This window comes from Megalopta genalis, chromosome 4 (genome assembly GCF_051020955.1).
Source record: "Megalopta genalis isolate 19385.01 chromosome 4, iyMegGena1_principal, whole genome shotgun sequence".
In the NCBI taxonomy this organism is placed as follows: domain Eukaryota; kingdom Metazoa; phylum Arthropoda; class Insecta; order Hymenoptera; family Halictidae; genus Megalopta; species Megalopta genalis.
In genome coordinates, this window is record NC_135016.1 from 14,964,003 (window position 1) to 14,979,371 (window position 15,369).

The following is a 15,369-nucleotide window of genomic DNA, read 5'->3' on the forward strand; positions in this document are numbered from 1 at the left end:
GACCTTAGGAATCACCTCTTCCCAGGTATTAACATAATTATGGGACACCCTGTAGAGGGTGATTCGTGTAAACATTGCCACCTAAATTTTAAGAAACGTATTCGATGTTAAAAGTAGTTATTTTATAGGGTCATTTTCTGCTGAGTTTTCAAGGTCAACACGTAGCTTTATCATTGCATCGTATAAGCTGACGTTAAAACACACGCAGACGTGTATAACGACTTGACCTTGAAATGACTTTGGACTTCAAACGTGAAGACGAAACCTGAGTTCTTGGCAAATGCAATAAGCTGCAATGCTGCAAGTACTAATAATATGTACTAACGGACACATCAACATCGATGACCTTGGAAATGCCGAAAAACGACCTTGAAGAAAAGTACTGACTGCCGTGCCATCCACATATAATTATTTCTTCAAGTTTGAAAATGAACTTGTAGGCTGATCTATTATATACTTTTTTAATAAATTTGATTCGATTGAATAAAATACTGTAATTTCATGAAATTTCTGAGGTAGTTGGCGCGACAGGAAAAGTATTAAAAAGGTAAGGCGTTATACGAAATTTAGAAATAGTTCATAAAATATTTGTTGCCACAAGTAATTATAGTCGTAATTATATCATGCTCGATGTTATTTTAACCTAAGACAAACGAAACGGATGCGATTGTAAAAGTTGCATTAATATATAATAATAAAAAATCAATAAGGCTTATTGATGTTTTGATTCAAGAGACAAGCATGCACGAGTCATTTAATGTTTGTTGAACACCTCGAACCCTCTATCCGTCTTTCTTTTTCAATCGCTATTCTTCTCTAAGTACGCGGTTAGAACACCAAAAAAATGTAGTACCTCTACCGTAACTGTCACGTGACAGTTCAAGAGAACGATGTATGCGTATGAAAAATAACTGATACACTTTATAAAGTATAAAGTACACTTTATAAGTATAGTATAGTGTATATGTCACAGTGAAACACCGAAATCTGGAGAATGTCGACTTTCACCGGTGAATGTCAACATTCACATAGTCGCTTGGTGTATGTCCGAAATATTTGCTAAATACCCTTATTTCTGACTTACACCGGTAAATGTTGACATTCACCATGCACTAATGGTGAATGTTGAACATGTTGGAGATTTATATTTTCTTCTCCGTAATTCAGTCGCTATAAAACGCCACAAGGGTGACGTAACTTTTTCGCCTCTCTTTCTGAAAGGAATGACCAAGAATTTAAAATACACGGTACATTCTACATGAGAAAAGAAAATAATAGTAGTAAAAAAAATACTTACTTATGTGATTCAAATCTTATTTATTGCAACAACTTAAACTATTATGACACTTTGAATTGCACAAGAGTCCCTTGCTTTTACAACTGCATTTATTTGTGGAACACTTCCTTTTGCAATGACAGGTTTTGGACCTCCACCAGAGCATATCTGTGATTGTCGACACACACCGGAGAGGGTCCGAGTGTACAACAATGTAATGAAATATTCGATCTTTCACCGACGTATTTGGTATCTGTTGACATTCACCGGTGAAAGTCGACATTCTCCAATTTCGGTCATTCACGGTAACATATACACTATACATTTTTTTCGCGGCAATCCTGGATGGGAATAGCAATGCGTCTCTATTAACTGAACGCAGGAACCTCTATTATCCGAACTAAAGAAAAATGACAATGGAAATGCAAGCGGACTTCTATAATTTGAATCACATTCCCCCCCCCCCCCCCCCCCACCAGTGTCATCGTTGCATTTCAACAGAAAGAATACTGTACAATACAAAGTTGGAGGAAGTTGAATTTTCGAAAAAATTCTTTACCGTTTCTTGTCCATGTCGGATTCGGTGGCGAAGATGTAGCTCCTCTGAGTGGGGTCCGGCGACTGGAGTTCGAACGCGTGCCTCCTGCCGCCGGAAGTCGGCGCGCTGCTGTGCACCCTGAACCCGTGAAGACAGGCGACTCCGAAAGCTTTCTCGGCGTTCGCGTCGTCGTAGAAGTAAAGCGCCGCGTCTTTCAGCACGCAGTATCGCCTGGACCAGCCGGTCGGTGAGGAGGTCTTCCTGGCGTGCTCTTGCTGCTTGCTCAGGTATCCGAAGCAATCCGGTCTCTGAATGGCGCACGGCGCCATTTCACGCATTCTCAGCGATGCTTCGAGCCAGGTGCCGACCTGCAAATGACGCCAGGAACGTTCAACGAAACCGTAGAATGCGCTCGCGGTATCCGGACTAGGTAACTCGAGGGGTCGTTCGTGCGGACCGTGGGTCCACCTTCATCGACAACGGGAAGCTACTCTTAAGGTCGAGCACTAGGCTATTTTCGCTGCAGTTTCGAACCTTTTGAGAGTTTTAGTTCGTTTTCGATGCGTACACATGTGTATGCTCAATTATTTCATAACGACAATAAGCCTACGTTGCAGAGACAATAAATAATTACAATATAATTATAACAAATAATTATAACAAAACAAGTAATCGGTATTTGGAATGGAAAATATTGTTACGTTAAACAATTAAATATTTATTAAACGTAATGAGTTTTTCAGAGCACCGTTTGTCTCACTGTCGAGGTTTGTTTATTAATCGCGAGCCCATTATTATTCGGAAGTTCGTTAAAATTGGGATAATAATTCTTGCTTCGTCTGAATTTTTCTTGAAATAAGTAATCAATCGAATCGGTAAATAATCGATCTTGAGATAACAATTTTGAATAAAAATGTCAAACTGGTTAAATAAGATGCAGCTCCGTAGAAAATTTACTCGCATCTACATATGTATGTGTGACGAAATGATCTGTCCAATTTTGGGTATGCAAATTGAGTCGATTGAAGTGTTGTAAATTTTGTTAAGACTTGCAAAATGTAAGAAAGTTGAAAGAAAGAGCTAACGAAAGAATATCATCAAGCTGCGAATTAAGAAAGTTTATGAAATTTTGAGGATATATGTATGTATACGTAGCGGCAACGTCGCCGAGGGAAGAACGGCAACAGTGCCAACGACGAATCGGCCGATTAGGCGATCAAGGAGTTTAGTGAGGGACGAGTAAGCAACGCGTGCGAACACGAGGCGATCGACAGCGTGTAACGAGAAAGAAAAAGAATTATACGTGAGATTATATTTTACAAGTGTACACTGTGTAAATATATTAATTAACGAGAATCTAGTTTACATTATTACATTAAATACACACATGTATAAGCAGGGTGGGGCATTTGAGACGAGACATCCGAATAACTCGCTTGTTCTTGACAATAGGAAAAAAGTGTCATACAAAAGTTGTTTCATTTCGAGGGGCACATTGTATGATGCCAATAGTTTTTTCTATAGGTGAAGGCGTAGAGGACATATGAAGGTCAAACTTGTTTTTTTTTTTAAATAGGATGACGTAATTTTTTATTCACGATCTGAGAAAGCTTTTCAAGACGAATACAATGACCTATAAATGAAGGTCATTCAATGTCATAACATATGAACTACAATGAAAAACATATTTTTCCGAGACACTTTTCAAATATCTTGCGTGTTCTGATGTTGTTAATATGTCCTTCTCTTTGTCACTATTATGGGTCATGGAATATAAACGTAAACACATTGAATCACATTATACTGCTATCTGTATCTATGGATCCTATTACTAGCTTTCATTTACGGCGAAAGGAAACAGTCTTTTATAAGGAAAGCAGTGCGTATCTATATGGTGAAAGATTTCCCGATTGTGTTAGGCTTTCATTGTCATTGTTGTCACGTATTGTAAAAAAAGTTTCAAGAAATGGGAAACAAAACACCCAATCGAATTAAACGAGTGACTTAGGCTATTGTGAATTAGGCTAATGCGATAAATATTTTAGCCGCTGTAGAACAACATCCGCATGTTAGTACAAGGAAATTTAAATGCGACAGAAGAATGTGTTTTTCATATGTTGTGACCTTGAATGATCTTCACTTATAGGTCATTGTATTCATACTGAAAGGCTCCATCAGAATGTGAATAAAAAATTAGGTTTTCCTATTTTAAAAAATAAGTTTGACCTTCATATATGTCTACGCTTCCACCTATAATAAAATTATTGCCATCATATAATGTGGTCCTCGAAATTAGACAACTTTTGTCTGACACTTTTTCTCTCTGTTGTCAAGAACACGCGAGTTATTCAGATGTCTCGTTTCAAATTCCCCACCCTGTATATTACAATTTGTTTGCTATTAAGTGAAATTTAGAATTAAAAGGATTAAGAGCTGAGAGGGTTAATTACACTGTCAATTTCTTAATTTCAACGCAGTTGTGTTGGATTTTGATGTATAATACTTGTATTAAAAGAGGATATGTATCATATAACTGTTGCAAATATAAAGGCATTTATCAATCTGATATCACTATGTCATTCATAACCACAGCTGGGTAACATTTATAAAGAACATATTTGAAATATCATTTTAAATAATAAATTCTTCAGAATTGAAATAAAATAGTATTTCAAATGGAGCATAAAATTTCAATAAATGAAATATTTTGTTTCGATAATCCACGGCTAAAGCTTGAAATAAATATTATATTTTGATAATGTAAAACGTGAAATAAAATAGTTCGTTTGAATAACGTAAATCATAAAATGGAATACTTCCTATAGTTATTGACCTGAAAATAAATTGTGAAAACGATTAACGTAACGCAAAAAGAGATAACGTAAGGAATCATATTTGCAAATGAAATTTATTGCCTTTTTAAATACAAGCCATTCGCATGTAACAAAGTGCATTTTTTATGTACGTTTATAACGCAGAGGAAGTGTACTTCGTTCGTTTTATATTGCTTACATAATTTAACACTATGATTTAGTAAAATAAAAATATTTTATTCGATGATAAGAAATGAAGTAAATAAAATATTCCGAAATATGGCACAAATATATATAGAATAATATTTCAGTGTTTTTCAAATAAAATACTATTTGAAATATTATCTTGAGAATTTTTTACGACTATTGAAATATTCTATTATTAAAAGCACATTATTTCGGACAAATAAAATATTTTATTTTCAAGAATATATATGCATGATCTTAAATAAAATATCTATTTACTGTTTGCCATGTAAAATACTATTTTACCCAGTACTGTTCACGACTATGTTTCGAGCATATAAATTTCTATTGTTATTTACTGCTCGGATGCTATGCACTTTTCGATTTCGAACGTTTGGTGCGTGCGTGATAAAATGGTTAGAATGACATTTATATTATTATTATAATTTCGCTATATAATAAAACTGCAATAGAATTGAACGCAATTAGTCAAATGAAAATGGTAAAACGAAATTAGATATTCCGTGTAAATATTTGTGAGATGCGAAGGAGGGTTAAAAAGACCCGAGAAAGTGGGTATCATTCGTAAATAGACTGTACGCATATATGCTATATTTATAATTAATTGATGCGAGTGTAAACTCGTTGGGATTTGTCTCGTCAAATATTCACAACAGTGCTGTACGATACTGACGCGAAATAAAGATACAACGTTTAATTCTATTTGCTGCCTTTCTATTCACATTTCCCGGATACTTTTTTATTTGTACGTTAACGTACGTTTCCGAGTGCTTTCACGAAACGACTGACTACTATTTTATGTAACAGATCCTCAACAACTCCCCCTGCTCCTGCAGGGGTTGTTTACTTGATATATGGACACTGAACAGTTTTACACTGCGGTGATTTTATATTACGCTTGTCGATGTTGCAAGAGATTGTTTTACTGTGATTTGTACTTAGTTTGAATATCAATTAGCGAACGTGAAAGAAATTTCCAAGAGATTTTTTAATTTTATAATCTTTTATAGTTTTAATTGTTCAGTTTTACTTTGTTCCATTTTAATAATTTTCCTCTTCGATAGTATAAGAAATGCTGTTTCGAACAATCCAGAAAATGAAGGAAATATGTGCAATGTATAGTGCAATTTATTGACTTGATTCTTCAAAGTCAATCGTCTATGCCTACATTAAATGTATAATATGCGTGCTGAAAATTTTATTATGCGAATCACCGATTTTAAAAACTGTTGATTTTTCTATACCTTTTAAATACATATGTTATGAGTAGACTGCGGTTGTTATGCATTTATGGCAAAAATGCATAGTTGAAATTCGAAATTGTGGGGACGTAAGAAGAATTTAACAATATTGTTACACCATTTTCATCATCAAAATTATCAAACAAATTAACTAATTATCATATAATTGCATGTTCATGTAATCCTTAAGACAAGACTATGCCAATTAATTCTCTGTATTGTTAGAATAGACAGCAATGTAAATGCAGTAACAGGTTTCACAGTGTAATAAAAAAAAACTAATTTTTTAAATTTCTGTTTCCTACAATTGTCTCGTAAAATTTCTATTTTGCATAAAGATCCAGAGTCTAGTTATATGTTAACGAAAGTAGAAATAATCAATATGCAGACTTCAAGGTGTCACGATTTTATTAATTATCGAGATTTTGAATTTATAGCCGTTCACGCGTTGATCATGTTCGTTTTTTGGTTTCAAATTAACGAAACGACCGTAATTATGGGCAGCAGGAAGACACTTTTCTTCTTTATATTTTGATAAGACAAACATTAATTTATGTAGCATTTATTATTTTATAATTATTTTTGCTTTAAAAAAATAATTCATATACTCTCGATGTTAGTACATATCTGAGCCACACAAGATCCATGTGAAATGTCTTATGGTTTCTATACAAAAAATTAAACAAATTTCTTAATAAAAAGAACGAAGTTGTGCAAGACTGGTAAAATTAGTATTTATTTTAACAAAATTTCGTGGTCATTAATATAAGTAGAATATGTAGTTTCTGTTAATATGACACAATAAAAGAAAAAAGTGTTGATTAAATTTAGGGAAGACTGAATAGTTACTTAAAGGAGATGTTAAGCACGAATCAGAAATGGTAAATTAATGGTAAATTAAATCATCCTTCTAGGTCAGGGCTCGGAATTAACCAGCACAGAGCATATTCTATATTTTGCAGCACAATTAGTGCTTAAATTGAAATTTCTTAAATTCTTGACTTGTTGAGTTTCTCTTATAGAGACATTTTAATTATAATTTATCGGTCGCGCCAGGTATTCATCAGAGTGATGAAAGTGAATACAGCTTATTAATTGGTTCAGACGGTGATGGTATTCCCGGAAAAAGTGTCTCTTAATTTGATGTGAATCGGGTGGTGATTTGGAGCGAAGAAAATGGAGAACGGAGCGGAACTCGTTATACTTATATTATAAGTTCTACGAAGTATGTAGCTCTTTACAAAGGAGGGTGCTCTATTGATTACTATTAAAAAAGTTGATTGGAATTCGTTATTTTCGTATATATCATGAAATCATCGATGACAAATACTTATGTGTTAATTCGTTGTATATTATACAATAATTATAATTATACCTGTTATATTATAGCAAGTATATGCTATATTATATTATACTATAATAAGTATACTCTATAATAATTATAATTATTCTTATAATATATAACATATACTTATAAAGTATGATATATATATATATATATATATATATATATATTACACTTATATATATATAAGTGTAATTGTAATTATTGTTAATAATACTATAAGTATTATTTGTAATAATACAAGTTTAATTGTTAGTGCTAGTGTAAGTCTAATATACTCACAGGAATAATTATAAGAATACTACTTATAAGAATGCTATTAATGTAGACTGTTTCATGGCAATGATAAGATTCGATGTATTAAAAAGTTTGTCGAACAATTTATCATAGAAACATTTCTATAATTTCAGTAAGTGAAAGAAATAATCAGATGCCAGTCATTTCGAGAGATGTTTATATCTTCTAATGTCATATATGACGTAACTTTGACCAATCATGTGTTTAGATTTCGGCTCATTTTTAAGCAACATGTTACTATACGTCACATGGTCGACGTGTCTTTCAAAAAATCCCTTCACGAAAACCTCTGTGCCAATAACGGTGCACACACGACGTTGAACGTGTCAATGAACATCGGTTTAAAAATACGCCACCTTTTAAGTGCATAAAACGTTTTCATCTAGAAGTCAATAACAGAATAAAGACGTGCGAAGTGTATCCACTGGGTGTCGCAATATTATATATCGAGGCCAATAAATTCAAATTATATGTATACACTCGGTTTAGTAGATATTGAAATGTGTAACTAGTTCCAATAATTGACCTTGACCTTGGGAATTCAACAATCAAAATTGAAAACTTTCTTCCTTCATGTAAATGGAAATTTTGCAAAATTAATCCTCGTGAGGAGCAAAATAAGATGTAAAATTTTCGATTTATGATCTCGTATGTTTTTTTAAGGTGAAGTTTAATTTTGTTTATGTTTTTGTTTATGTTTGTGGAGCGTGTTAATATACAGGATGACGCAAAATTATGTTACTTCCGGGAAATGATGGCTTCCTGAAGTCATTTGAAATAACTTTTTCCTCAGCGCAAATGCAATCCGCGGCTTTGTTTACGAGCTATTAACCTTTTAGGCATAACGCGCCACTATAGTGGCTTCCGTGGATATCATCTTTTAGAACGACACGCCACTATAGTGGCTTTCGCGGATGTCATCTTTCAGAACGACACGCCACTATAGTGGCTTTCGCGGATGTCATCTCTCTGGACGACGCGCCACTATAGTGGCTTGCTCTAGTAGCTCACTCGCTCATCGTTTGAATCAAATAATCGTCTTCACGTGCATTGTTTCACACTTCTTTTGTCTTCACATCGATTTACAACAGTCTACAGGGTGTTCCAAAAATGTCTCGCAATCTGGAAATGGCGGGTTCCTCGGATCATTTGAAGCAACTTCTTCCTTTACAAAAATTTTCTCCGAGGCACCGTTAACGAGTTATTAACGAAAAACAGTGACCAATAAGAATCGAGTACGAGCGACGCGAGGCGGCCCAGCCAACCAGCGCACGAAGCCCAGTTCCGCTCATTGGCTCGATCGCCTCGCGCCAGCTGAGCTCGCTTCTCATTGGTCACTGTTTTTCGTTAATAACTCGTTAACGGTGCCTCGGAGAACATTTTTGTAAAGGAAGAAGTTGCTTCAAATGGCCTCAGGAATCCGCCACTTTCGGATTGCGAGACATTTTTGGAACACTCTGTATATGCAGACAGAATATACAGTATCAGACTCTGTACAGTACATATCAGACTCTGCCGTCCAGAGAAATAGCCTCGCGCAGGATTCAGCCGTACCTAAAAGGTTAACGAAAGACAGTGACCAATGAAAGGCGTGATCAGCTGGTGCGAGGCGGCCGAGCTAGTGAGCGGTCGAAGCTCAGTTCTGCTCATTGGCTCGGCCGCCTCTCGCCAGCCAAGCTCGCCTCGCATTGGTCAGTGTTTTTCGTTAATAACTCGTTAACAAAGCCATGGAGAACATTTTCGCTAAGGTAAAAGTTACTTCAAATGATCTCAGAAATCCCATTTCCTGGAAGTAGCATAACTTTTGGAACACCCTGTGTACATCCACTATAGCGGAAGACAAAGAGCTTCCATGGATTCGGGTGAGCACTGATACACAGTAAAAGATCTTTTATGACGCTGTATTCCAGCAATAACGTCTCGTTCAACAGATCTAAATTTATTGGATCGCATGATGCATGGCATACCAGTTTATAGACTATGCCAGCCAAGCTAGGCAATGGAAAACTGACTTCAAGTAAGAACGAAAGATCTGGGTTAGCTGAATTTAGACCAAAGTATTTGAGAGAAGCTGCTCGGATGTCTGTACACATGAACAATTGACTTCTAACAATGTAAACAATGAACTATTATTATCAGAAAAGACAAGATGCTGCAACGATCAAGGCTGCTGCGAGCAATGCTGGACAGTGGACTGTATCTTAGAAAGCTCCATTCTTCAAATGGATTTTCGTTACGAACAGAATTTTGCAATCTCTGGAGGGAGACATTTAAAATGAAATTTTCAATACAATGCTTGTTATAAGATGTAAAAATATTTTCGAGGAGATGAACTTTACAGACTTTACTCTTTAAAATTAATCATTGAATGAACATCAGTTTAAATACCGAGGAACTTTTACTTAAAACATAATAATAATAATAATTATTATTATAGTAATAGTAGTAAGGAATTTGTTTTTTACTACTAGTAGTTTTTTTATAAACTTTCCCAAGAAAATATTGTTCACTTATTTTAAATTTGTGTTAGGTGCTGTAAACGTTAACTAATTTACCTTTGTATTATTACTTTATTGTACATCTAGCATTATATGCTTTATTTAATTTGTTTCTATGTTGCTATAATATATATGTTATTCAATATACTGTACCTTTACGTTATGCATCATACTCTTTTATCCGATATACAAGGTGAATCAGAAATTAATCCCCACGACTTTTCACCCCCTTCCGATGGTCTGAAAATGTTTCCTATCAAAGTTACTTAGTATTTAACTTACAAGAAATTGCAATTGTTTAAATTTGAAAACAAATTCATTTTAGATAAAAAATGAAGATCACCGTTACATTTTAAAATAAAATCAGGTTATTTTAACTTCATAGTATTGTAAGCGACGTCGAGACAAATTCAACGACCTGCTACATGATGACCTTCAGATGACATTGAAGGAAAAATTGCCATAAATCGTACAATATTTGAAATAATTTAGCGATACAGAACACTAAGGCAAAATGAACAAATGAATGTAAACACATTACAAATGCTCATTTATTCAATTTCATACCTTACAAATAAAGCAAAACAGAAATTTATATACAATCACATTGAAAACGCTTATGTTAGAAATGTGCACGTAATTAGCAATTAAATTAAATGTTCAAACTGCATTCCACTTTTTGCAATGCGAAGTTCTGCTTTTTGTAATAAATGAGCATTTGTATGTATCGCCAAATTATTTCAAATATTGTGGCAATCGATTCATGGCTATTTTTTCTTCACTATCATCTAAAGGTCGTAGCAGGTCGTTGAATTTGTCTCGACGTCGCCTACACGATACTATGAAGTTAAAATGACTTTGTTTCATTTAAGAATATAACGGTGACCTTGTGTTTTTATCGAAAATCAATTTGTTTTTAAATTCAAACAATTGAAATTTCTTGTCGGTTAAATACTAATTAACTTTGATAGGAAACATTTTTTTTGTCAGATCATCGGAAGGAGCTTCTGATTCATCCTATAGATCACATTTTCATTAATATAGATTAACAATAACAATATTTTTGTACGTGGAAAATTTTCAAAAACTTTGAGGTTATATTTTTTTAAATGCAAGATATTACACATTTATTTATCGTCATTACGTAGAAATTAAAAGTATAGAAATAAGTTTAACGCATTAATATTTAAGAGATCTCGTATCAATTTTTGATTTCGAACCATAAACTCGTGCAATAATGATCAAAACATGGAGCTGGTTTAGTTAGTCAGAGCTAGTCTGTCATATTTTTAGTTAGAATCACAAACGATAAAAATCCTTTGAAAATCCTTCATCCAGATCAAATTATTATCGCCATGTCATGGCTTCGTTTGTATCGTGCAACTTTTCTGAATAAAGTTTTTCCGTGTCCCTAAAAATAACGGTGATGTCGAAGGTGATCGAAGTTATTGGTACGTGTATGTTAGAACGAAGAGAATGCTATATAACGATCCGAGTTTCGGAACCAATTATGTTCGTCATAGTGAATCACAGTGTATTTTCTGCAAATGAATTCAGTTTCTCCACTAAAAATGTGGCACATTAGTTCGAATGATGTTGTCTCTATATTATTAATACATCAACTGCTATGCCAACAATCTCGAAAATTTCATAGAACTAAAGTACTTCATTTAACCAAATTCAAACTGAATCGTCAAGTTGTATAATATAAATTACTTTTTCAACTTTCCAAATCTAAACACATAATTCTGTCACTCATATATCAGTGGCGCGCTAATCGAAGTGTTAAACAATTTACGTTATCGAAACAAGTAAATTAAATATACAATCTATAATGAACGTTAGTAATATTAATCGTGTTTGCAGCATTCACGTATAAAAGCATTCCCGAGTTCAATTTAAAAATCACTTTTTGTGCTAAGAGATGAAAGAATATGTGAAAATAATAATGATTACAATAAATGTTGTTTATTTAATTTGTTTTAGATATATCAATTATTTTGTTACTTTACATTTTTATGGCTGCCGACTTCACACAGTTGACGTTTCAGACTGTGAAGAAAAAGAATATCTCTTTCATTAAACTTAATCGATCACTAATAGAATTTTTTGTTGTTGTTGATAATTAACTGATGATATCATGTAGTAGTTAAGCCTGAAGAAATAAGAATAATTGAATTTAATAGTAGGATATCAGATGGATTAAATATAATATTTTTTGGTGATGAAATTCTTCCAATTTTAATATTTGGTTAAATAGTACACTGAATTTAAGTTGAAAAGAAAGAAATAAAAAAATAATTCTGAAATAATAAATGTATTTACTCAAATTTTGATTACGTTTAAGAGTATGAAATCCTTGTATAGTTCTTTCAAGATGTTGAAAGAAAGATTGTTCTAAAAGGTTCTAAAAAGATGTATATGTGCTTATATATGCTTGGAAGGATGAAATCAAATAATTATTCATAATAAAAAATTTATAATATTAAAAGATAGAATTATTGATCATCGTTACTAGGTGAAAAGGGTGATTTGAAGATATTATAATTAATATGTTTCATTATGACATAATAAACTTAAAATTACAAATATATATTATTAATAAACTTCGTTCACTATTTAGAAAAATAGAGGTTGAAATATTTATTATAGATCCTAAAAGAGATAATAATAAATGTTCTGCTAATATATTAGCAGATGGTCGGATTACTAAAGTTCAGAGCTGAATAAAATTTTTAATTGATTGAATTATAATTATTAAAATTATTAATTTGTGGGAGTATAAATAGGTAATAAATGTGCAAATATTTGGTTTGTATTAGTTACTCAACCATAAAATATAAATGTTAATCATATTGTTAGTGGTAATAATAAATTAATTGATGTATGACCTGTTTGGAGTAAAAATATATGAGAATAATCCTAATAAATTTAATTATTATTATTACTGTAACAAAAATAATTAAATTAGGTAACGAAGACATTGATGACTTTTCAAGAAAATATCTGTTCCTATCATATAGTGGAATTCTTATATTTATATTCTTATACTTATTCTTATATCTTATAAATTCTGTTTGACTCAAAATTTTTATTTTCTATATTTCCTTCTTACGTATGTATTCTCGTGGGAACAATATTCTTGAAAAAAAGTTCCCCAAGTACTGTTATAAATAGAACCTATTAACAGAACTTTTTCCATTTCCGATTGAAGTTATCTGGTTATTTCTAAGCGTGGTCTAAAATGATCGGCTTAATCAGCGCTTGTGCCACTTCTTTGGCTCGATCACGCGATTCTCGAGAACTTCGGAGTTGCGAAAAGCAAATCTGTATGTTGAACAACTCGCGTAACTATATCACCGAACTCCGGGAATTTAAAACAAATCTTATTTTCTGAAATCGGCGGAACGACGCGCACAAGTTTCCGCATTACGTTACATTCTTGGATATTCGCATGTGAATGGCGGGCCCGGAGTCAACAAAAGAGTCGACATGCGGGAACTCCCACCAGTTTCCCCGGTTGAAAGAAACTCTCTCCCTCCCCACTTTTGCGTCTTTGATCAATATCTTGAATGTTGAGAGTTCGGCTACAGTCAATAAAAGCAGGGATGCGTTCGAGCCTATAGCGTAAATATGTATTTGCTTTCCCCTATCGATTTCCAGAGATGATCACGATGTCACGTTTATATCGGGTGGACGAATATTTCGGAGCCGAACAATGTCTGATGTGAATTGAAATGAACTAGAACATTACTGTAAGCAGATCTACGCAGAGACCAATTGTTTGAACAATTTTGGTCAACAAAATCGGTAAATGAATTAAGTTATAATATGCCTAACGAAAAAAACATTTAATAACACAAAATGTAATTATGTTAATACGTTTGTTAACGTTGATAGCCGAATCCATCATCCATTTTCCTAATCCATAATTGTCACAAGCAGACTGCGGATTTTTATGCAAAATAAAAATTGCCATCATTAATTGCAAGATACGGGGACTGCATTGACATTTATTTCCCTTCTTAATAATTTTAATAAGTTGACAATAATGCAATCTTCTTTTCGAATGTTTCAATATACTTCGTTACTTTGCAATCAGTTAGATCTTTGTGCAAAATACGAATTTTCTGTCTTAATTGAAGGACATAGGTGGCAAGTATAATTTTCTTTTCTTTTAATAATTTTAATTAGTTGATGTTAATACACCAACATTTTTAACTTCTTTTAATCCTTCGCTATTTTCAGTTTCACTCTAGTTTTAAGCAATCCGAGTTTGTCCTCGTCAATAATGATCGTGGACAACTAAAAAAATGTTTCGGTCACATGTAGTTGTTATCTGTAACTAGAAATATTTGTGTCGAAATAATAAATGTTATTTAACGAGCTTTTTCATATTGATTGTGAACAGTTATGGTCTCTGGTTCGATGTGAACTGAATTAATGTGGCACATTGCCAAAAACAAATTGAGAATAAGCGTGCTTTTAGCAAAATTGTGTTTTGATACATTCGGTTTCAGTGTTTCATTTTACTAATAAAACTGTATAAATATGACAATACTCTGTCGAAACAACGTTGAATTAGTGAAGAATGTGATGACGACGAAATGTGTATTAATTTTAATGTGAATCAGAAATAGTGTAATAATAAAAAATTGATTCTGATCGTCATGTTGCATTTGTTCGCTTTCCTCTTTGTAGAAAGTATCGAACGAAGATACAGTAATTTCTCCCTAATTCGCGCTCAGATTGCGCACAAAAATGGACAATTTATCCATTATCCACAACTTATCCCAAATTATCCATTTTTGTGCACAATCTGAGCGCAAATTATTGAGAATATAATGTTGTATTTTAAAGATATAGTAATATTTGCTCGTTATAACAGAATTATAAGAAATTTGTTTAAAGTTATTTACGCAAAGAAATATATATATATTTTTACACAGATTTCAATTTTTATAAACAACAAAATCTAATTATTTCGTCCATATATTCTAAATGATTCTCAATACCTTTCACTTTTGTAGTTTTATACGAAGCAGCAGGGGTATGTTTTATAGAAATAACTTTTTCCCCTTTCAGCTTTCATATTTTTTATCCAATAAATATTTACAATTAATTACATAGCCTTGACATAGTCAGCCAAGTCTG

At 33.0% G+C, this 15,369-nt stretch overlaps 1 protein-coding gene across 3 annotated transcripts in view; it reads right to left on the reverse strand.

Annotated features, from left to right (window-relative positions):
* Positions 1-15,369, reverse strand: part of LOC117217425 (uncharacterized) — a 367,343-nt gene that overhangs the window by 13,140 nt on the left and 338,834 nt on the right. For all 3 annotated transcript variants that reach the window (XM_033465133.2, XM_033465059.2, XM_033465211.2), the window contains one exon: positions 1,836-2,182. In XM_033465133.2, the coding sequence (XP_033321024.2) occupies positions 1,836-2,182 (347 nt within the window). The remainder of the gene's footprint in view (positions 1-1,835; positions 2,183-15,369) is intronic.